The sequence below is a fragment of the Danio rerio genome, chromosome 23 (assembly GCF_052040795.2).
Source record: "Danio rerio strain M-AB ecotype USA chromosome 23, GRCz13ab, whole genome shotgun sequence".
NCBI classification, from domain to species: Eukaryota; Metazoa; Chordata; class Actinopteri; order Cypriniformes; family Danionidae; genus Danio; species Danio rerio.
The window spans coordinates 26,633,917-26,659,015 of record NC_141043.1 but is presented as its reverse complement, the minus strand read 5'-3'; the positions used below and the strand labels follow the sequence as shown (position 1 = coordinate 26,659,015).

Below are 25,099 nucleotides of genomic sequence, written 5' to 3'. Positions count from 1 at the left end.
AATAATATTTCTAAAAGAGTTATTGGCATGGGATTGAACCAGATTTGGTAAAAAACCAAACAATACAAACATACAAATAAAACAAAACAAACAAATTAAATATTAGTTATGTGTAATAACAATGGAATGACAGAAGTACATAGTGCTGAACTGTCGACGGAGAATGAAGTCACATGAATAGCTCAGGTGTGATTATTTTTCAATGACTTCAACAGAGTGTAAAAATCTCGATGGTTCCGTTGGTCTCATCTATTAAATGTTATCTTTTTTATTTGTATTTTCTGATGAATTTTAGTCATGTGATTAGCTGGGCCATTCTACAGCTTGATTTTCTTTCTCTGAAACCATTTGAGTTTCCTTGGCTGTGTTTTGGATCATTGTCTTGCTGAAATATTCACTCTGGTTTTTATCCTCATCATCCTGATAATCTATAGATATTGGACTGAAGTGGCTAATATTAATTTACAATGACAAAGTTCAGAGGGTTGCTAAAGAACTACTGAGAGATTTCAGCAGCTGTCTAAGCTTTCACTGCTTTTTTTACACTTCCCTATCTTCATGTGTTCCACTGTCATTTCTGTCATCATAACTTGATCTGTAAAATAATCTAGTCTTGTTTTCTTTGCTTATATGGATTTCTTATGGTTGTTACCAACATTCGTGAAAAATTTTAAGTCAACAGCACCTTTAGAAATGTGTTTTCTGAGAAAAACATATTGACTTTTGAATGAGCGTTTACAGTTTCTAAGTGAACAGAAAGATTTATGTAGCTACCTATGAATAATCAACCACCCACCTATTAAAAATAAAATGCAAGTTTAGCATATTAAAAAACTAAAGTAATGTGTTCCATAAAGTGGTATGAAACTGTACAATGTCATACTCCACACTACTAAGAAGACCATCATGTGCTGTCAGTGATGGCTAAATGATCGCCTGCACTCAACTACACAACAATGAAAACTTGTGCAACTTAGCAGTGTTCAAAGTAAGAAGTTAATAACCATGTCCCTTTATCTTGTAGAGGATTATGGGATGTCTAGAGCGGCAATCGCAGCCAGTAAACAAAAGAGCTACTAGCAGATAATGATGAGGATTCAGGCTGTTGTGTTGTAGAACTAACAGTAATTCACTAGACTGCCAGTGGCTGACGCGAGAGAGTGTGTGTGTGTGTGTGTGTGTAGGTGCCATCATCAGGGCTGCTCCCTGCAGGTGGTTATTTATGTGTTTGCATATCTGTAATGGAAGGAAGAGAGAAGTCACATCTCTGCAGTTAATGAGCTCTCCAGGCAACAGCTGCTGCCATACGGGGATCCGCAGCGAACACGCACAGACTTCTCTCAATCAGCCACCCGAAACCAAGCCTACACGGCCAAATCACATCCAGCTCACTGACAGATACGAACTGGACACTGCTGAGTTCATTAGGAGAACAGGGTGAGAGCAGAGTATTTACACATCAGTTCAGCGGTTCACAAAATACTTCAGTGAGACACAAATCTGACTTTGCTTAACGTCCACATTCAGTGTGGTTTAATGGTGGGATGATCTTAACAGTTCTAAACTAACATCCTAACATCTGATTCCTGTCAACTACCATTGTGCTACTCTCATTGTTTCAAATAAACGAACGAGAAATAAAAAAAAAACTCTGAAAATGTATTTGTTGAAATTTATCATGTGAAGAATTCAAAATTGAGGGGTTGGAACAATACGTCATTTTGGTATCTTGATGTTGATGCTACCCTTTAATTGTAGAATAATGAGTAATAAAGTATATTTGCTAAATTACACTTATTATTCTATATATTAAGAAGTAGAAAGACTGAAAATTTCCATGTTGAAAAGTATCAGTACCTAAATGACATACTGCAATGCAGCAAAAAAAAAAAAAAAAGAAAGAAAACCTGTGGGAAAAATATAGTTTGTGGACTTCTGGATTTATGAGACTGTGATAATGTACAATGTGCCACTGCGCTACACATAGACACAAACATTTGTTCTTAACTTAACTTACATCAATCAAACTGACTTAAAATATTAAGTTAAACCTTGTATAACTTAAAAAAAATTGTTGAAACCTGATAAACGTATTAAAATAAGTATAAAATATGTGTTGTCTTGACTTTTTGTCATAACATTTTTACAGTGAGGGTTTGTTTTAAGTTGTTAAATTCTGTCATATATTTATCCTTCTATTGACATTTTATAAACTGTAAACCAGGGGTCTCAAACTTCTGGCATGTGAGCCATTTATGGCCCGCCCTCCTCCTCCCTCCGGCCCCCCCTGGTGTCAAAAATATAACAAGATTCAGCCTCCCAAAACATATGCTTTTGAATCACTCGTGTTGTTGCGTTTTCCTTTTGTTTTTTCTCAGTATGCGGGCAAGATAACACACATGCACATTATTTCCATGGCTGATTTAAACATTGAAATAAATGTGCATAAGTGCTCTATTTATTCTAAAGTTCTATTTTTGTAAATATACAAGCATCATTTAATTATAATCAGTTTTATGCCACCTGCATTATGTTGAACAACCACTTTTTCATGGCTTACACTTTAAGCTAATGGACAAATATACAAATATGCCAATTTTGCTAACATTCGATGCAAATGGTCTCATTTAATAGATTTCCTCACATGCTTATTGAGATTTCTATGACAACTATGTACACTTTACTGCTGGTTGAACTGAACATGTTAAAGTAAATGTGAATGTATACTTACTTTGTCCCTCTTTGTTGTAGTTTTACAACAATAACAAAAAAAAAAAGATATTGAGAAAACAATTGCCAATAAAGTGAGTAAAGTTACTTAAACTGTTTCTGCTTTTCTTACACTATTTGTTAAACTTTTGGTAAAGCAACAATTGATTGGGACAATGATAATAATAATAATTATTATTCTATTATGACTATTTAAATGTCAAAATGCCATTTTTATATATTTAAATTTAAATAGCCACAGATATATTTCAGCAGTTGTGTGAAGCAAAAACGTGCTGATTTGTGATTTGTTACAAGATGCACCACATTACTTTTTTTTCTTGTGCTTGAATGTTAAAATGGCCCTCCTATGAATTGTCAGTCACTGAAATGGCCCCCCACCAATTTAAGTTTGAGACCCTAAACTAACTAACTACCTAACTAACTAACTAACTAACTAACTAACTAACTAACTAACTAACTAACTAAATAAATAAATAAATAAATAAATAAATAAATAAATAAATAAACAAACCTAAAAATAAGTTTTGGTTCCAAGTCTTCTGAATAGACATAATGTTTTAATATACTTAACAGATCTAATATGGACTTTTATTGCCGTATATTGTCATAAACAATCAGTGACAAACAACAAAAAACAACAAACTTTAAATGGAGGAACAGAAATCTAGATACTAATGAGTGAGGAAAAACCTAAGCGTCAGTATGTAGGAGTGACAGAATTTTCATTTTGGGGTGAATAAACTAATTAAATTGGCTTACTTTTGAAAAATGCTACAAAATAAACGACCTTCTACCTAAAATACCTTCCATAAGCTTACGGTAAATAACTAGTAGTGCTATCCAGAGACCACAGATATTTCAGTTCCCCTTCGGGGGGAACTTCAGCACTATAAGTGGATTTGATTTGTAAAATCCACGCATTGGGAGGTTCGGTTCAGAAGCTACTCGTCTGAAAGAGTATTGAACGGGCCAATTAAGAATGAATTGGCAGCGCAAGCCTGCGCAGGTGAGCGGCATAAGCAATCAACTGAGTATATAACTCACCTGGCGCCAGCAGACGCTATCCTTTTTTCGCTTCAGAGACTTTCTGATCGAGTCGATGAGGGTTCCTCCTGCTGTGACCAGCGATTTTGAGCGAACGAGAGCATTCTCATGGTCCAGAGTGTGTACACGCAGTGGCAGACGGTCGAGCTGGGTTTCTCCCTTGCCTGGCGTTCTTTGGGTCCGGTCCTCCAGAGCGGTGCGTATAAAGTTGCAAACTTCACAGAAAGAGCAACACAGTCGTGCAGCACGTCCTTATCAGGACGGCGCTCCGACTGTGCGTTTCTGGATGCGGTGGTTTCCTGTCCTCGGATGATGGGCGCGGGCACTGCGTTACATGTCTGGGGGTCCAGCATGTTAATGCGCTGCTCGCGGGCAGTTCATGTCGTCATTGCGATGCCATGACTGTTGCGCAAGATCGCGGTTAGCCTTTGCAAAAGGGTGAACCACCCCAGTTGTCCCCTGCTCTGCAGCGGGCACTCGGGCAGATCTGAGGGTTTCAGCGAGAGATAATCCGTCGCCCACGGGCCCGCGGACCTCCCGCTCCTCTAAGCGCTCCATCCAAGCTTCGGGCGGGGGAAGCGATCCGTCTAACAGATGGTAGCCCTTACGCCCGATGACACCGGAGACCAGATGTCCACCGCGGCATCGGAGGGTGGGCTTTCATTGTCCGATGATGATCCAGACCCGCTCGCCCCCTTCGGGCTGGTGAGCGCTGTCACTACGGATCCTGAAACGGACATGTTAGCCGTGCTTTCCCGGGCTGCTTCGGCCGTGGGTTGGAGATGGTTTATCCCCCAGCTCCGCGGCCGGACCGACTAGAGGGGCGTTCCCTTCTTCCCGGAGGTGCACAGTAGGCTCACGCGGTCTTGTAAAGCACTTTTTTCTGCTCGTGCTGCGTGTTCCTCCACCCTAACCACTCTTGACGGTGAAACAGCCAGGGGGTATGTGGCGATTCCTCAGGTTGAGTGCGCGATGGCGGTAAATCCGCGCGGCGCCTCTTCTTGGCGGGGTCCGCCTCGTCTCCCATCCAAAGCCTGTAAGTTATCTACCTCCCTCGGAGCTAGAGCTTACATAGCTGCGGGCCAGGCTGCTTCCGCCTTGCATGCGATAGCCACCTACCAGCGCTACCAAGCGCAGGCGCTGGCCGAGCTGCACGAGGGTGGGTCCAACCCAGGCTTACGAGCTTCGCACCGCCGCCGACTTAGCTCTTCGGACTACTGAGTCCGCTGCGTGTGCGTTGGGGAGGACGATGTCCACATTAGTGGTCCAGGAGCGCCACCCCTGGCTGATATGCGCAAAGTCGACAAAGTCCGCTTTCTTGACTTCCCCATATCCCCAGCCAGGTTCGGCGACACTGTCTGTGAATTCACCCAGGAATTCAAGGCGGTGAGAGAGCAGTTGGTGGGTGATGTCTTATCGGCGGTCCGTAGCCCGCTCCGCCCGCCGTGCCATTCATACCTGCTCCTCGCCGAAGGCGCCCGCCTACGAGAGCTGCTCCGCCCCCGCACACGCCTCAGGCGAAGCGAGCGCGTCGGGCGCCTCGGAAGCAGGCAGCCCCCCTGCCCAGAACGCCGCTAAGTCCGGCAACGGACCGCAAAGCGCCCCTGGGACAGGCCATCTGGAGAAGAGGGAACTTGCTCTTTCCCCGCTGGAGGGCGGGGCCCCATTTCCAACGGCACTTTTTACTGCCATGAAAACATTATGAAAGGGCACTTTTCACTTCCCCAGATGTGACAGCCCGAAATCTGCCAGTCTGGGACGCTATGCTTTCTAGCTTGCAGATTCGGTGCGTTTCGCCAGTGGCTCACGAGCGCTGGGAGGACGGTCTCCTTTCTCCCACCCCTCGAGCCTCCCCTCCGGAGCTCGGGTTTGGAGTGAGAGCAAATATCTCACCTCCAGCTTTTCCGTGGGACCCGCGAGCTTCCCGGATCAGCACACCCACTCCGCGCTGCCCCACTGCTGGTACGTCAGCGATTGTAGCGATGAGTCCATTAGCGAGAGCTCTGCCTGCCTGGTTAGCGCGGGCCAGCTCTTCGCGGTGGCTCATACGCACAATCAGACTCGGCTATGCGATTCAGTTCGCGAAACGGCCCCCCAAGTCACGGGTGTGTATTCACCAGGGTCAGCCCCCTGTCCGCCCCTGTCTTGCGAGAGGAGATTGCTGTCCTCCTGGCGAAGGATGCAATCGAGCCGCTCCCTCCAGCCGAGATGGAGAGTGGGTTTTACAGCCCACGCTTCATCGTGCCCAAAAAGAGCGGTGGGTCACGGCCAATCCTAGATCTGCGCGTTTTGAACCGCTGCCTGCACAAGCTGCCGTTCAGAATGCTCACGCAGAAGCGCATCCTCCGGTGCGTTCGTCCTCTGGGTTGGTCTGCAGCATTAGACCTGTTGGACGCGTATTTCCATGTCTCCACTCTTCCTCGCCACCGACAGTTTCTGCGGTTTGCGTTTGAAGGTCGAGCTTGGCAATACAAAGCCCTCCCCTTCGGGCTCTCTCTGTCTCCGCGGGTCCTCACCAAGCCCGCGGAGGGTGCCTCAGCGCCCCTTCGGTTCGCGGGCATCTGCATACTCAATTTCTTTACGACTGGCTGATTTTTGCCCTCTCTCGGAGCAGTTGATTATGCACAGAGACAAAGTGCTCTGGCACTTCCACCTGTGGGGGTTTCAGGTCAACCGAGAAAAGAGCAAACTCGCCCCCGTGCAGAGGATCTCTTCTCTCGGGCTGGAGCTGGACTCGGTCACCATGGCAGCGCGCCTCTCCGGAGAGCGCGCTCAGCTGATGCTGTACTGTCTGAGAGAGCTCGACAGTAAAATAGTGGTCCCACTGAAACTATTTCAGAGGCTCCTGGGGCATATGGCATCCGCAGCCGCTTCATGCCGCTCGGATTATTCTATATGAGACCACTTCAGCACTGGCTTCACGATTGAGTCCCCAGACGCGCATGGCACGCGCGCGCACACCGAGTCTCTGTTACTGCGCTGTGTCGCCGCGCCCTCAGCCCTTGGAGCGACCCCTCGTTCCTACAGGCCTGGGTGTCTCTAGAACAGGCGTCCAGTCTTGTTGTCGTTTCAGCAGACACTTCCAACACGGGCTGGGGGGCTGTGCGTTGCGGGCATGCGGCTGCGGACCTGTGGAAAGGTACCCAGTTGCATTGGCATATCGCCTGGAGCTGTTGGCAGTGTTCCTCGCTCTCCACCGTTTTTTTCCGGTGCTGGAGCGGCAACACGTGCTGGTCAGGACGGACAGTACGGCGGCGGTGGCGTATATCAGCCGTATAGGGGGTATGCGCTCTCGCCGCATGTCTCAGCTCGCCCGCCGTCTGCTCCTCTGGAGTCATCCGCGGCTGAAATCGCTGCACACCATTCATATTAAGGCAAGCTCAACCGTGCAGCCGATGCGCTCTCACGGCAGCCTTGCGTCCTGGAGAATGGAGACTCCACCCCGAGTCTGTTCAGCTGATATGGGCGCGATTCGGGGAAGCCCAGATCGATCTGTTGCTTCCCCCGAGATCGCTCATTGCTAGTTGTTCTTTCCCTGACCGAGTGCTCTCGGCACGGATGCACTGGCTTACAGCTGGCCTCGGGGCACGCGCAAATACGCGTTTCCCCCAGTGAGCCTGCTCGCGCAGTTACTGTGCAAGGTCAGGAAGAGGACGAGGAACAGGTTGCTGGTTGCGCCCCTCTGGCTCAACCGGACCTGGATGTCAGAGCTCTCCCTCGCGATAGCCCTCCCCTGGCAGTCCCTTCGAGAGAGCACCTACTCTCTCAGGGACAGGGCACCACCTGGCACCCTCGCCGATCTTTGAAGAGATTTTAGACGCGAGGAAGACTTAGGTAACCTCCGATTGCGGTGGCTAATACCGTCACTCGGGCTAGAGCCCCCTCCCCGAGCGCGCCTATGCCCTGACGTGGAGTCTATTCACTGAATGGTGTGTCTCTCGCTGAGAAGACCCCCGTAATTTGCCAGATCAGCGTTGTGCTTTCTTTACGCCGAGAGAAGCTGGAGAGCAGGCTGTCGCCCTCCACACTCAAGGTTACGTGGCTGCCATCTCCGCTCTACTAACGCGGTGGCTGGCAGCACCGTGGGAACGCATAACCTCATCATCCGGTTCCTCAGGGGCGTTAAGCGAATTAATCCATCCCGCCCCCTCTCATGCCCTCTTAGGATCTCGCCCTCGCTACACAAGCCGCGTCAGATCCCTTCGATCCTCGACTCAGTATCTTTCTGTCCCTGAAGACAGCTCTGCTGGTCGCGTTGATATCGATTAGAGGGTCGGGGACCCGGAGGCATTTTTCGGTCAGTGACTCGTGCCTGTAATTGGGCTGGCTTCTCTCACGTCCTGAGACCCCGCCCGCGATATGTGCCCAAGGTTCCTACCACTCCGTTTTAATACGAGGTAGTGAGCCTGCAAGCGCTGCCCTCGGAGGAGGCAGACCCAGCCCTTCTTTATTGTCCAGTTCGCGTTTTGCGTATTATCCGGACCGCACTCAGAGTTTAGATCATCTGAGCAGCTCTTCGTCTGTTATAACGGTCGGCAGCAGGGAAGTGCCGTACCGAAATAAGTTCCCACTAGATTGTGGATGCCTTTCTTTCACTATCAGAGCCGAGATAAGCCGCGTCCCCGGAGAGCGCGTGCGCACTCCACTCGGAGTTTCGCATCCTCTCGAGCGCGCGCACGCGGCGCCCCTCTAACAGACTTCTGTAGAGCTGCGGGCTGGGTGACACCCAACACATTTGCAAGGTTTTACAATCTGCGAGTGGAGCCGGTTTCCTCAAGGGTATTAGGTAACCCTTGGTGATTGAGGAAACAATTCGGTAGGGTGTTGAAACACGCTTGCTGCGCCATTTTCCCTAACACGGAGATACGTGCGCCTTTTTATCTGTCAGTAAAGTTCCCCGTCAGGTGAGCCCTGCAGATTCCTCCGTGGCCCCCAGCACTGACTCAGCGGAGGAGTCACTTGCTGGCCCACTACGTTGTAGGTCTGCCCGCTGGTCAGCCCGCGTTTTGGGTAAAGGTGCCTGCTATGCGTGATCCCCACTAGGCGATCCCATATGCTTATTCCGCCACGGTTAAGTCCCCCCCCTGGGCGGACCCGTGTCTTCCCTCCCCGCTAACCACTCTTTTGCTATGCGTACTCCCCCTTTTTAGGGGGGAGTTTTTCCATATGTAAATTCTGCCATCTATTCCCCCCTTGGGTAACGGATGGCCTCCGCAGCGTCCTCCCTATCGGGATTGCACGCTTCCCAACGTACTGTCGTATTTTCCTAGAATTATCTAGATGCTCACGACTTCCCAAAAAATATATCTAAATCCGTAAAACTTCTGTTGAAGTAGGATAAATTAGGGCCAGGGACACGTTGGAGGACCGCGCCCCCCATGATGCGGGTGCGTCACGCTTGCTTGACTATCTCCTCATCGGGGGTGTTGGTAAGGTGCAGTCATTATGGCGCTTTCAATGGGCTCCCAATGCGTGGATTTTACAAATCAAATCCACTTATAGTGCTGAAGTTCCCCCCGAAGGGGAACGTTCGAGGTTACTAAAGTAACCCTTCGTTCCCCGAGGAGGGGAACGGAAGCACTATACTCCGTCGCCATAATGACTGTCCCTTAGCTGTTGAAAGTCTCTTCAGCTTAAAAAGGATAGCGTCTGCTGGCGCCAGGTGAGTTATATACTCAGTTGATTGCTTATGCCGCTCACCTGCGCAGGCTTGCGCTGCCAATTCATTCTTAATTGGCCCGTTCAATACTCTTTCAGACGAGTAGCTTCTGAACCGAACCTCCCAATGCGTGGATTTTACAAATCAAATCCACTTATAGTGCTTCCGTTCCCCTCCTCGGGGAACGAAGGGTTACTTTAGTAACCTCGAACGTTTCAGATATAGCCTGCCTAAATCAGCACAAACATCTAAAAAGAAAAAGCGAGAGACCCTATGGAGGGTCCATTGTGTTCCATTGAACAACTTCTCTCTCCAAGCACAGGAGTCTATTCCCTTTCAGCACTTTTCCCCCTTTTCAACAGTTCCTCTCATCGCGCTGACTTTCGGACATGGTCTGCTCTCATTGATTCTTCTCATTCAGTCTCCTAGGAGAGAAAAATTCCCCTGTTCCCGTTTCCTAAAGTGGTGACTATTAGTGCACCGGGTGAACGCAGAAGGGCCCTCCATCTTTTAACCACACTCCAGGGGTTTGGCTGCAGATTTGTGTGCGCCGGGACCACATTGATCTTTCACACACTCATTACAGCCATTTTCAATTAGAGCCTGGCACAGCTATCAGCCACTGTCTGAAAAAAGAGGCCCCTGCTCATTCTTTACAGGCTTTCAGATTCCACCTACTCAAAGAGGCTCTCTATCCTGGTGCTTCCCTTCAGATAGGACAGCAGCGGATAACGGCGTTCGCTTAATACGGGTGACAACAATGCTGCGTGGGAGGAATGATTCCCAATCCTGGAATGCAAACATGAGTTCAAAACATATCTGGCCGGCTCGCTAAGGGAGGACGTTTATAAAGCAATGCAGTGGATAGAGCTGTAGATAAGATTGAGAGCAGTAAAAAGAGGATTTGAGGGTAAAACATTGAAGTGAGCCAGAGATTAAAGCATTCAAGAGGTTAGTAAAAGCTGGCTTACCTGCAATGATCATTTTATGATCTTCAGGAGGCAAGAGTAAGGGAGAAAGAGAACAAAGATGTTGGTTAGTGGCAAAGCAGCAAACATTGATTAGAGAGACTAAGGAATTGTGGGATGGATAGATGGAAGTGGGACAGGATGTACAATCAAGAGAGGCAGTAATTGCAATACTGTGATATCGTGAAACCTTGATATTTTTATTTAAGGTTATCATACCATCAGAATCTTAAACAGCCCATACATATTAGGTACCCTTCTGAAAGGGTACCCAAAAAGTGGTACGATACGATTTGCTTTAAGGTACCGTTTGACAGTGGAAACATACCATACCACTTGAAACAGGCCATAAATTAGAGGAATTAAGCAAAACTAAACAAAAAAACACAAAAACACACACGCTTGCACAGCTATCTTTGGGACACTTCCTGTACAGTAGATGTAGTGATTTTTATTTTGACCTCAAAGCAACACATAGCAATACAAAAACCAACAACAACTATAAAGACAGAAAAGACGAGCCGAAAAAAAAAATGACAACAGACAGAAAAAAAAAAGATTTTAAAATCTTTGTTACATCAGATTCTACAGTTTTATATATAGGTTAACATTATATTCCTATGCCAGTGGGGACAGGCAATATTGTGATCTTGCAAACAATGACAGGGTCATACCTTTAAAGATTTATTTTTGGCCTTTTTGCCAGTAATGAGACAGAAAGTGAAGTGGGAAAGAGAGAGGGGGGTAGGGTTGGGAATTGTCCTCGAGCCAGAATTCAAACTCAGGACCAAATGTCTGCATTGTGTCGACAAGTCATACCTTTAATCTGTTATGCTTGACATTTGATAGATAGCTAAAAAAGGATTTCCAGATGGCTTCGATGCATTGTTATCAGACAGATTGCGTCTAAGTCTTTCTAAATGTAAAGTGCTAGAGAATTCTGAAAGTCAGGATTGAAAAAGTGGTTTTGATGCCTTTTTCCAAAGACAAAGAATATATTTTTAGCTATCACCCTTCCATATTGGACACCTTTTTAATATAATAACTTTAATAACCACGAAGTGAGTCAGACCAACCAAAAACAGCGATTGCTGGACCAGCAGCATATTCACAAGAATAAGCCTTAGAGGAGAATCTATAAATGTTGCTGCAAAACTCAAATAGTTTTTTTTTTTTTTTTTCAAAAAAGATGTCCCAAGAAGATTTAAATTTGGTACAATTAGACAACATGGAGGGGTAGAATTTGTTAAGCTTAACCCTAAAGCTGATGTACTAGTTTATATAGGATTTAGTTGGTGTCTTGAGTTAATAGAACATGTATTTATGACCTTGATAGACTTTTTCCAGTCCTCGATGTAATGATTTTAACACTATTCACCTTATTCTTTGCCGACGAGCGGGCGCAGCCATTTGAATCTTTTTGGCTCAAGACTTCCGGTCTCAATCACTTTCATTTTTAGATGTTAAAAACTACTCGTTACGCTGCTTGATGTTGCAAACTGATATTTTCTTATTATATTATTCTACTTGGTCTGTATGGTAATGCAAACATTTGTTTGTAGAGCAAGTAGTTTGACCGTTTATTATTCCTAGTCATTTTTCCCATAGGCAACTGAATCGGAAGTTCTAAAACAATCGCAAAAACAGGCGCACTTCAGCATTTTAGAATAAGGTCAATACAGATTGTAAATTCCATACCCAAACTACAAACCCAATACTGACAGAAAACAATCAGCATTTTTGGTCAAAATCCACTGATATTGTGAAGCTTGCTTGAACCTGGTTTAAGAATATAAGGAACACACACAAATACAAAATGGCAACCACAAAAAGCAACATAAACATTCAAGCAAAACGTGGAAAATGTCAATGCCTAAAAGAAAAAATACATAATTTATTAAATTTATATAGGCCTATATATATATTTAAAATAATGTGACAGAATATGGGCAACGCAGTGGTGCAGTAGGTAGTGCTGTCGCCTCAGAGCAAGAAGGTCGCTGGTTCGAGACTCGGCTGTGTCAGTTGGCGTTTCTGATTGAAGTTTGCATGTTCTCCCAGCGTTGGTGTGGGTTTTTCTCCGGGTGCACCGGTTTCACCCACAGTCCAAAGACATGCGGTACAGGTGAATTGGGTAGGCTAAATTGTCCATAGTGTATGAGTGTGAATGAGTATATGGATGTTTCCCAGAGATGGGCATCTGCTGCGAGTAGTGTATGCTGGATAAGTTGGCGGTTCGTTCCGCTGTGGCAACCCCAGATTTAATAAGGGACTAAGCAAAAGAGAAAATGAATGAATTTGACAGAATATATAACAGGAGAATACAGCACAATCATTTTTAATTGAACATAAAAAAACTCATTACTTATGCATTAGAACAGTGTGTTACTCATTTAGAAGGTGCTGGTTTTAGGGTAATCACGGCTGGTATTTCCACACAAAGGACTAGCTAAATTCATCATGCTTCAAGTACCTCCATATCAATCCATTATGAGAGTGAAGCACCTGGTCGACACACAAGCGCATATACATGTTTCAAACGCTCACACCGTCACCATATCAACCTCCTCTCGGATGCAGATTGCTTGTAACTGATCCAGACAGCAAACCAGGTCTCATTTATAAAGCATGAGCATGTGTGTGTGTGCTTGAGACAGAATGAATTTTCCTATGCTAAATGAAGCAGACAGACACTCCATAACAGGCTATTACTGGAGCAAAGACTTGAACTGTTCACTAAACCTTCACTTAAACCTACACCTGTGACAGTTGCCGTCACACCTCCATTTCGTCACAGGTCTTGGTTCGATAAAACTGGTAAAACTCTCTTCCTCCATCACTCCATTTGTCAGCTCACTAGAGATCTGTGGATCATCTGTCATCCCTACAAGAGGAAAAGTCCTTTATTTGATTCTAACGCCTAAAGGGAGATCATTTCAAATAGACTGAATATAAAGCACAAAATAGGGCCAGTTTCATGACAATGTATGGTAACTTGGTCGTTTTGGAGATTGTAACAGTAGCCGATCTGAAATATGAATCAGATAGACCAAGGTTTTTAAAAAAATCACTGTTTGTTTCTTCCTGTTTATGACTCAACAGACTTCCAGACAGTGTTAAGCTGGAGATAAAGCTGAAAGGAAATGATGGAGAAGAAAACAATGACTCATTTATGAGCATGTCGAATATAATAAGTTCTGTAATCTGGCATCTACACAAGTACAGTACATGAACACTCAATATGTTCGCAGCGGGGTGCTTCCCATCACACAGAAGAGTGAATTGTTCATCATTTGACATTTCTTCTTCTCGGTTCTCGGATTTCAGATAGATTGTGCAGGATTAGTGAAAATACTTATAAGGATCATTTATAATACACCATGCTGTAAATGCTCTATTTTGTTTAAAGCAAAAAAAGTAAAAGTAAATGTGCCGAGTATTACAGGGTGCCTATTTGACCCCTTTTTCAAGATTTAAGATAAGTATTTTGTGTCTCTAGAATTTGTCTGTAAACTACTGTTACTTCTGTTTTGTGTTAACAGCCAAATACAAACAAATCTTGGTTCAATGCAGGTTCCAATAGGTTGTTTGCAGTATTTGTGATGATTGGGATGCAGTTCAAAAGATCTACTTTCTGCCACTTCTTCAAATGATCAACTAGAAGTCAATTGGGATCGATGACAAGACTTTTGTCAGGTAGTGTACAAGCATCGTTCATTATTTATTCATGTTATTAAATACATTAGCAAACAATTACTAACCCAGAAAAGCAACTTTGCAGATCTACTTCATGCACAAACTGCCAATCTTGCACTAAAGGAAGCTGAATGTGTAAAAGAAATATATATACTGTATATAAAGCACCCTTTAAAATATTAATTAACAGAAGCAAATTCTGTACGGCATTTTTGGGCTACTTTGCATAAGTGTCACTTTGAACACAAACCCCGCATTTATCAAAATTAGTATGGGACAAATATTCTAGCCCCAGTGGGTTTGGCAGGTCACAATAAAAGTGAAAGAGTCTAAAAGTTGTTTGGGAGTCACAGTACAGAGGGCACTTGAACTCCACGGCAGCATTAATACAGAAAACAAAGAGCTTATTGAACTTGCAGGGGGGCATTTGTATCACCGCGGAGCAGTACAACTCCAGTTTCCCCTAAACAGGCCCCCAAACACTGAGGTTCGCCAGGGACACAAGTGCATGGACATTGAAAGAGAGAGAGAAGGAAGAGAAGACTGAGGAATCTAAAAACATGCTCTGAAAACATCAAGTGTATCTATTTTATACACTCCAAGTAAGAAATAACAGTAAATACAGTAGCAAAGTTTTCTAAATGCTGTCCAGTTTTTACTAAATTTACAGCCGTCAATTTAATAGTGTACATCTAAAGGTTGAAAAAAGATTTACCGTCTTTCTATACTAGTAATTTAATAGTGTACATCTAAAGGTTGACAAAAGTCTTTCTTGAAACAGTTATAGAGCCCAGTTATTAAGGGAATTGATCTGCACTACATGTGTTTGTCCAATCAAATGCTCTCCAGAATGACTGAATCTTTTTGACAAATAAAGGGACTCCACTATTATGTAGTAGGCAAAAAAGTAAAGCAAGACCAAAAATTTGTGCAAATTAATAGAACAGTAGGCTGGTGAGTGTGCCAAAATGCACAACAAACAGAAAATTCCCATCTCTGGGAAACATTCATACACACTCATACACTACAGACAATTAAGCCAACCCAATTCACCTGTACCGCATGTCTTTGAACTGTGGGGAAAACCAGAGCACCTGGAGGAAACCCACGCGAACACGAGGAGAACACGCAAACGCCACACAGAAATGCCAACAGACCCAGCTGAGGCTTGAACCAGTGTACTTCTTGATGTGAGGCGAGAGAGCACTACCTATTGCACCACCATCCAATGATGAATACACTAGTCGAGTTGTTCCTGCCTTCACCTTGATTTGCGCACAGATGACTTGCGGGTTGTCCTCTGTTAAGTGACAGTATTTACATTTTAAAAGTCTGATTCATTTACAACATTTTATTGCATCATTTCATTTCAGGTGGCTTTTTTGTAGCCCAGCAATAAAACAAAGAAACAAAACATTACATTAAATTCGAAATAACAATCTCTGTCAAAGGCATTTGCCCCAACCACCTGCCCATCATTCTCCCCTTCTATTCAGATGATATGGTGGGCCAAATCAAAGGTTACCATGGGCCAATCATGGCATGAGGGCTCTACTTTGGGCATCTCTAGACTAGGAGAATGTTTTCTCACTACTAAAAATGTCTCACTATTTCTTTTTATGTTTTTTTGAGAACAAACAAACAAACAAAAAAGAATTTTGTGTGAGTGTAGAATATTGTGAATTAACACTGAAAATGTCGTTTGTCATTTATAGGCATGGGACGATGTTTTTAAGGTAGACCACGGTTTGGAAGAATGCCAAAACTTTCTGCTATACCATTTCTAAAGGTATATATACGTTGTTTTTTTATTATTTTTTTTATTTTATTTTATGCATTACAATTATTAAGCCTGATATGTTTACTGTTCCAAAAATATTGAAAACTTCTTAAAATAAAATATATTGTCTTCAAAAGGGAAGACAAAGGGTTTTTTGTTTTTACCCAGACATTTAAAAAGAATATGTTTTAGAGCAGTAATCAATCACAATACCGTAAAACTGTGAAATCATGATATTTTTATCCAAGGTTGTGTCAGAATCTTATACCGACCCAGGCCTAGTCATATTTCATTCATACTATCCATATTTATTCTTCACAGTATTGTTTGCAACATCTTAGAGTTTCTAACTAAATGTAATACAGTTACAGAATCTTCTCCACTCTGACTCCAGCACTTAAAGCAATCAATAACCTAAAAGCAAAATATGACAGGTTGACATATCCCAAATGTCCTCTTTTAATGCTTTTCAAGAAGGACCTTAAAGTTCTGCATCAGAAAAAAAAACTAAAGGCAACATCATTAGCTTTTGCTCTAGCTGTCACAAGAAAAGCCAACTCTCTGTAATTTATACAGACAGTGGATCAATTACCCTTTCTGCGACACTGCTAACTTTCAAATGCTTCTTGTTCTATCTATGCATTTCAGATCTTCTTCTGCCTGCAGTAGCCTTGACACTACTTAACTCCAGAGCTAAAGGTCACAGACCCCATTTGAATTTGTGAGAACTTGTGGGACTATTCAACATTAAGTGCACTTTGCATTAGGTTTCCTTTGAATTTAAGACTTTTCAGACTTTCGTCTCTATGTAAATCAGCTCTTTTTCTGGCTTGACATCACATAACTGAGTTAAGCGGAGCCATGAAGTCATGTGGCTTGGCTTTTCTCCATTCAACTATGTTCAAGGGGAGAAAACTTGGCAAAAAAAATCTTTCCCATTGTGTAATCGTGACCAAACAATCCTGTTAAATCCTCTTAAACTCAAATAGGCCTTGAGAATATAAGGCAGGTGGCATAATAAGGGTACATCGAGAACAAGCCACAGCCTTTTCAAATACACATAGATCACACACACACACACAAATATGGATGGATGGATGGATGGATGGATGGATGGATGGATGGATGGATGGATGGGACAATAGACAGATTATTGGACATACAGATCAATGGTAGAAAAGCAGATAAGTGGATGGATGTAAAGAGTCAGAGATAGATAACTGAATCGATTGACAGACAGATGGATGGGTGGATGGATGGATGGATGGATGGATAGACAGGTTATTGGACATACAGATTAATGGTAGAAAAGCAGATAAGTGGATGGATGTAAAGAGTCAGAGATAGACAACTGAATCGATTGACAGACAGATGGATGGGTGGATGGATGGATGGATGGATGGATGGATGGATGGATGGATGGATGGATGGATGGAACAGTCAAACAGATTATTGGACAGACAGGTCAGTGGTGGAAAGACGGATAATTAAATGGATGGATGGATGGATGGATGGATGGATGGATGGATGGATGGATGGATGGATGGATGGATGGAGGGATGGATGGAGGGATGGATGGATGGAACAACAGACAGAAAGAGTATCGGACAGACAGATCAGTGGTGGAAAAACAGATAAGTGGATGCATGGAAAGAGTGGAAGAAATATAGACAACTGGATGGATTGACAGACAAAATAGGTGGATGAGAAATATTCATATGGCTGAATAGATGTTTGGGGATGGATTAAAGAATGAAGCAATGGAAAGATACCAAAAGGCAGATATATAGATTTTATGGATGGATAAAGGAACGGAAATAAACAGACAAATGCATGGATGGATGGATTGATAAAAGGATGGAAAGAAATGCATACAAACAAAAGATCAGACAGATGTATGGATAGATGTAAATACAGAAAAGCAGACAGACAAAGGGGATACAGGTTAAACTGGTTGATGTATGAATCAAAAGGGACAAACAGGTATATGGTACATGGATTAACACAAACAGACTTTTAAAAATATTAACATAAAGAGTTTTAAAGACTTCAGTCATGTAGTGACGTGCATGCTTATATTATCTCCACATCTCCACAAGAGCTGTGTGTCGTTACTGAGGTACATCTTAATTTGCATTCACAGTCTACAAGAGCTATATGACGTAAATGGAAATGCAGAAGGATCTGTTTCATTCAAAGCACATACTTTCACAAAAGTGCAATTTCACGCTATAGAGCTCTTAATTCCCAATCATTTTATGACTGTCTTGTTCCATTTAGTGTGAGTGGTCAAGTTAAATACTCCATCACGAGCCTCCACAAGGTGCCACAACAAGAAAATGTTGGCCTTTAATCAGTTTAAATAAGAAAGAGGCTTTAAACACTCATAAATCTGCGCCTTTGAGCACAAATTATAACTTTATGACAAGTTGCCCGCTCACAGCATACAAATTTAAGTGATCAATTTGATGAAGCTACAACACAAATTCGATTTACTCCAAGCTATAAATCGACTCGAGACACTCTGCTCTTTAAAAGCAACTAAAGAGAGGAACGTTTTTTATCTTGAGTTTTATTTTGAGTTAACTTCTGAAAGCCCTCCGGTTTAAACCCACATCGTAGCACTTCATGCCTGAAAGCAGAGAGACAGCGGGTTATCGGCAGCTTTATGAGCTGGATTCCTACTGCCTGTCCTGCTATGAGTGATGATGGATATACTGTACCACACACAGACAACCCGAAGAGACTGTCTGTTCTCTTTACTGTCAGTGGGAATGTCAGTTTAGACAGACAACTTACACGTTTCTCAGGATCCTCCTCTTTCACTCCTTTATTTCTTCAAAACTGTGAGACATTGTAGGAATTTTGACAAGGGTTTTAAAACTGGAGTCTGCTGATTGGAGTTCTACAAAATTCTCACTCTCTCAATTTCTTTCCTTTGCCTTGTTCCCTTCTTTATCAGGGGTCAAACTGTGAAACGAACTACCAATTATTCTGGAATACTGTATGGTTTTTGGTTTACTAACGGATGCCCTTCCTGGTGCAACCAAGTCCTGAGAGTGCACTAAGAGACCATTTAATTGACGTTTTCAGTCAATAATGAGAAACCTTTTATATGTTTAGTCTGTTTGTTTACATGACAGCAGCATTTTAGGGACTGAAAATGAATTTATCTTAAAATGGGTTATAGAGCAGAAGTTTTTGAAAATGCCGCCATTGTTGTGTCTTTGTAAACAGCAAAGCGTCTTTGAAAAAGATGACATCATCTGTGTCTATGGTATGTGTTTAGGGAGATTAAAGGCAAGTAGCTGAGTATGTGGTAGTGTTGTTGTTGCTCAAGAGTTTGCTAACACTTTAAATTTACTTCACAATAAAACCAATAGTGGAAAGACATACACATGACAAATTATACATTACATGCAGATGTGGCCACTGAGAGTGCACGTTTCTTCACGTGTAGTGCTGCAATTTGTCATGCGCAGCCATGCGCTATGCTGGAGCAGCAAAGGCTGCCTTTTCATTAAAAAAATAACTTTTTGTGCTTTACACAATATCAACCAGGTGGCGCAAAGAACAACCGATTTTCCATTTGTCCGGCCAGTGCAAGTGAACGCCCCCCAAATCAAACAATTCACTTAGGTTAGCGTTTCCTAAAACCATTGTTAGCCAACTAAGGTCGTAATAAATAAATATTAAGGAAAGAAAAAACATAGCTACTGGTCAGTATAAGATATTCCATGAAACAACTTATAGGCTAGCGGTCTTTTTTTTTTTTTTTTGCTTAAGATCGCCCTTATGTTTCCCTTTTAAATTTAAACGTGTTGCATAAAATAATAAAGTAGTTTTAATTTATTAAGTTAATTTTTTTTGCTGCGCCCTTGATGTTTCAATAATGCTTAATAATCCTTACACATTAAAGACACAACAGCCAGTAACTTTCAGTTTTCGATTTTTTGTCACATTTGAAAGTTGTGTTTGTGCATGAAACATGCATGTTTAGATGCATGCACTGTATATGTGTGTGAAAGACCGGGCGAAAGAGCGCTCGATTCACTGCTACATCGCTGCTACAAGCAGATGGGTTTCTTTTTTTGTTTATTTATTTTAGAGATAATGAATGCATATTTGTATTTAAATATGAACACCACAGAAAGACATAAAACTTTACAAAGTATGTGTCCACTTTTGTATTCTCAAAACTATCTAGATAAAATAGCCCAAGCTATATTGAAATCATTTAAAGAATTACAAATATCAGATATAATAAAAACATAAAATAAATAAACCAATATAATGCATATATATGTAGAGCCGTCATTGGCATGTCATCATTTCCTTATAGAAATTGCTTACCAGCAAGGTGACAGACCCAAATCCCGGCCGGTTTTAACAAATACCTGGCATATTTAATATAGTATTTTTGGTCATTTTTACAGATGTGTGAGAATAGATTGTTTAAAAAATGTTGTTGGGTGAACATAATTTTTTTTTTTACAAAAATATTTCCCAGTACTGGGTTTTAGCGGTAAAACGTGCTGAATAAGTTGGCGGTTCATTCCGCTATGGCGACCCATGTTGAATAAAGGGACTAAGCTGAAGGAAAATGAAATTAAATTAAATATACAAAAATAAAACCTAAAGTCTATTATTAGTATCCACGTACTGTATGTGTTGTATAAGTATTCATGTTGCGTTAGAATGTGTTTAAAATAAAAAAGGTAAAAATTACAAATATTTTTGCAAAACAAAACACAAAAAAACTTTAATTCTCACGTTTAATCTACTGCCATAAAAAATCTAGAAATGTCAGGGTGAAAACCTCTGCATCAAGGTTTTTCTTTCTTTTTCTGTTTCTTTTTTTCATTTTAGGGAGTCTTTAAAGTGTAGCATCATAAAATTTGAAAGAGTTGTTCTACAATAGTGAAGCAGTGTCATATACGAGGTGAAGGTTAAAGGGCAGAGAGCATTCTGGGAAGACGAGCTCTCCCACAGATTTCATTACACACTAGTATGCACCAACAATTTGAAGACGAGGGGTAAAAGAAAAAAAAAAAAATTCTCTCATCATGTATTAACTGACTGAGTTGTAGAAAATGTTTTCAAGGGCATGAATTAAACATAATTCCAAGTAATGCCACAAAATATTTACAATTTAGCAAAATTAACCTTGAACAATTCAAACTTAATATCCCTCTTACTGCATGAGATTTTATAGTTTAAGCTAAACCCTAATAAAATATATATTTTTTGGCTTTTATTTGTATAATTAAAAGAATCAAACTCTCTCAACTTTCTCAGAAATAATTAAATTCACAAAGCTTCTCAGCTTTATTTATATCTCTATTCTGGAAGCTTTTACAAAAACAACTGTTTATACATAAATGTCCTAATTTTATATGGCTCATGATTCTTCTAGGATTCACAGTGTTTTCTTCATTATAGAATGTAAACATCTCCTCTGTAAAAACTCCATGACTCTTTGTATTTAAAAAAAAAAAAAAACAGACTTTAAATTTCCTATTTTAATGCTCAATTTTAGTGCAATAAATGTATGCTAATTTGCACGTATTTGATAAACAATGCCTCATTCGCATATTTAAGCACGACCTTTAAGAAAATGTTATACTTTTAATTATTCAGGGTTCATATATGTTTTTACTACTAAAATTCCATGATTTTTCCAGGACTTTTCCAGTAATTTTAAGTACATTTTCATTACCTTATGTTTCATTTAATGTTTATATATTCAGTTGAAGAATTATTAGCCTCTTTTTTAAATATTTCCATATGGTTTAACAAAGCAAGAATATTTTCACAATATGTCTGATAATTTTTTTCTTCTAGAGAAAGTCATGTTTGTTTTATTTGGGCTAGAATAAAAGCATTTAAAAAAAAAATAAATAATAAATAAATAAATAAAACATTTTAAGGTCAAAATTATTAGCCCCTTTAAGTTATATTTTTTTCTGATACAGAACAAACCATCGTTATATAATAACTTGCCTAATTACCCTAACCTGCCTAGTTAACCTAATGAACCTAGTTAAGCCTTTAAATGTCACTTTAAGCTGTATAGAAGTGTCTTGAAAAATATCTAGTCAAACATTATTTACTGTCATCATGGCAACGATAAAAGAAATCAGTTATTAGAAATTAGTTATTTAAACTATTGTGTTTAGAAATGTGTTAAAAAAAACTTCTCTACGTTAAACAGAAATTGGGTTAAAAATTCAGACCTCAACTGTACATAATAAGAAAAAACAATGCACATTCAAATTTATTATAGCATAGCACAAAACACGTAACAATCTATTTAGTTTATATTTATTTTTATATGTAAAATGTATTTAGATAATGCTTACACGGCACTGATAATGTGAGAGCAGGTTTTTGGTCAAGGACTGAATAGAAGTAAAGACAACTAACCTATATTTACTGTAAGTTTATAGATATTTGTTAGGGCGGCACGGAGGCTCAGGGGTTAGCACTATCAACTTACAGCAAGAAGGTCATTGGTCCGAGTCCTGGCTGGACCAGTTAGCATTTCTGTGTGGAGTTTCCTTGTGTTCGCTTGGATTTCCTCTATAGGTAAATTGAATAAACTATATTGGCTGTAGTATATGAGTGTGTGTCTGAATAAGAGTGTATGGAGGTTTCCCAGTGAGCTGGAAGGGCATCTGCTGCGTAAAACATATGCTGGATAAGTTGGCGGTTCATTCCGCTGTGGCGACCTCTGATAAATCAGAGACTCTGTTCTTCCAAAACTTTTCCAGGCCTAGAAAAGGCCTAGTCCATGACTTTTTCAGGTTTTCCGTGAACCCTGTTTATTTTTTTTATTTTTTTGCAAATCTTAATGTAATTAATGTAATTAAGTTTTTTTTTATTTTATTCTTCATTCACCTGTTATCTCTTTGCCAGTTTGCCTGCTCCTCCCTCTCCCCCGCCTGCTGCCAGGATTTTATTACGCTAATCATTTTTCACGCGTTGCACTAACGAGGGTGAATCCACTTGTGAGAGAGCAGCTTCATGCCTCCAACCAAAGAGACTCATTTAATGGCACTAAAACCCCTGCTATTACAGCAAACTGCTTTTAATCTTCCCAATCAAATGGCACATAAATTTGTCAGCTCTGCTCAGGAGTCCTAGCAGCCGTGGGGTACGACCTAGCATTAGCATGAGTCAGCAGCATCCAGGGCAATACGTGATTGCACCCACACAGGAAACTGACTGAATAAACTAGGGTTCGAAACTAGACTGGGCTTTAAGGATGCCAAAGTAGTTCTTACAGCACATAAGAAGAAGTGTTAAGCTACTTCTAGCACAATAAAACTTTCTCTGCTGGAAAAAGTAATTAACATTAGGGATAGGTGACTCAACAATGCGTTTGATCTGTGTGAAAGGATTATGCATGTTAATGTAACACTGTTAATTTTGCGATGATTTTAATGAAGTTTTTATGTGCTGGTTAGGTCTTGTAAATACAGAAGAAATAAAAATGTTAAGATTCTTATTTTAAAATTAAATAAGGATGAAATGCAGACATTAAATATTTTAATATCACATCCCTGATTTCATGTATTCATTCATTCATTCATTTTCTTGTAGGCTTAGTCCCTTTATTATTCTGGGGTCGCCACAGTGGAATGTTCGCCAACTCATTCAGCATATGTTTTACGCAGTGGATGCCCTTCCAGCCGCAATCCATCACTGGGAAAAACCCATACACACACATTTTAGCATACCCAAAAACCTATGGCACGTCTTTGGACGATGGGGGGAAAAATGGAGCACCCAGAGAAAATCCACGCGAACACGGGGAGAACATGTAAACTGGCCAAGTCAGGACTCGAACCAGCGACCTTTTTGCTGTGAGGTGATATCACTACTTAATGCACTACTGCACTGCCCACATATATAACATATATAAAAAGAAACATATACATATATAAAAAATAATTCAGAGAAAAAAATAATTAGAGTCTCATCAAAATTGACAAAATTGTTAACAAAGTTGACAAAAATATTTAATATTCATTATAAAAAATACTCTCAGGGCCGTTTAAATCGTAAGTTGATCTTTAGCTGCACCATGTTACAGGTTAGGTGTTTCGTAACATCTAATTTTTACAAGGTCGGTCATTAGCCCAACGCTCAATCCCCAACCTAGAGGACCAGGACATACACACACACACACATTATAAACAATTTAGCTTACACAATTCACCTATAGCGTATGTCTTTGGACTTGTGGGAAAACCAAAGCACCCAGAGGCAATGCACATAAACACAGGGAGAACATGCAAACTCCACACAGAAAAGCCAACTGACTGCTACCCACTGCGCCACCATGCCACCATAAAAAATAAACAAACAAAAAAATTTCCAGAATATCCTACAAATACATTAGTATAAGGTCAGGCTCAGATGATTAAACTGGCTTGTTATTAATCAGAGCTGATTAGCAGCGAGGTCTCGTCCTGCCATCTCTCCCACATCTGCTTACAGATAAAGCAGACCCTTGAAAAGGGTGCAATCAGTCTTTATTGTTTTGTGATGTCTTGCAGTTCAGTAAAAATTAATGGAGTCTGCACCTTATTTGTTTTCTGCCCAAGAAAACAGTGTTAAAAGCCCTCCAGCTTAATGGGGTGAAGCCACCTTTACCCATCACACAGACAGATTTAATTGGAAAATCTGTACATATGAAAATTAATATGACAGGAACCGATAACACATAACATCTGCCTTATGATTTGTGCAAATTTAGATTAATAAATAAAAAAAAAAACTTTCAATTAACTGAATTGCGATAAATATCATATAAAAATCATCCCCAGAGCTGATGAGGATCATTTTTGCTTTATAAAAAAAATATATAATGTATTTAACAAAGCGTGTCCATAAATAAATGTGTCCATAAAGTCCATCAAATGAAATGTGGAAAGAAAATAGTACATGATACAATTTGTATAAACATAAAATGAACAACTTCTTTGATAACATAAAAAAATAAAGCTATATAGAGTACATACTGGTAATGGTACATTATATCTAATACATTACAGATATGCTCACTGAATACAAACCTAATAGATCACTCAGATCTTTAGGATCATATAAACTAGAAATTCCAAGGGTCAAAGCAGGGTGAATCGGCCTTCAGCTACTACACCCCTCGCTACTGGAATCAGTTTCGGGAAATGATCAGATGTGCTCCAACAT

The 25,099-nt window shown here is 41.2% G+C and overlaps 1 protein-coding gene across 26 annotated transcripts in view; it reads right to left on the bottom strand.

Annotated features, from left to right (window-relative positions):
- The window catches only part of agrn (agrin), a 467,750-nt gene that overhangs the window by 301,738 nt on the left and 140,913 nt on the right, over positions 1-25,099 (bottom strand). For 17 of the 26 annotated variants that reach the window (XM_087305953.1, XM_087305961.1, XM_087305955.1 and 14 more), the window contains exon 3: positions 10,408-10,428. In XM_087305953.1, coding sequence (XP_087162079.1) covers positions 10,408-10,428 — 21 coding nt within the window. 26 annotated transcript variants of the gene reach the window in all.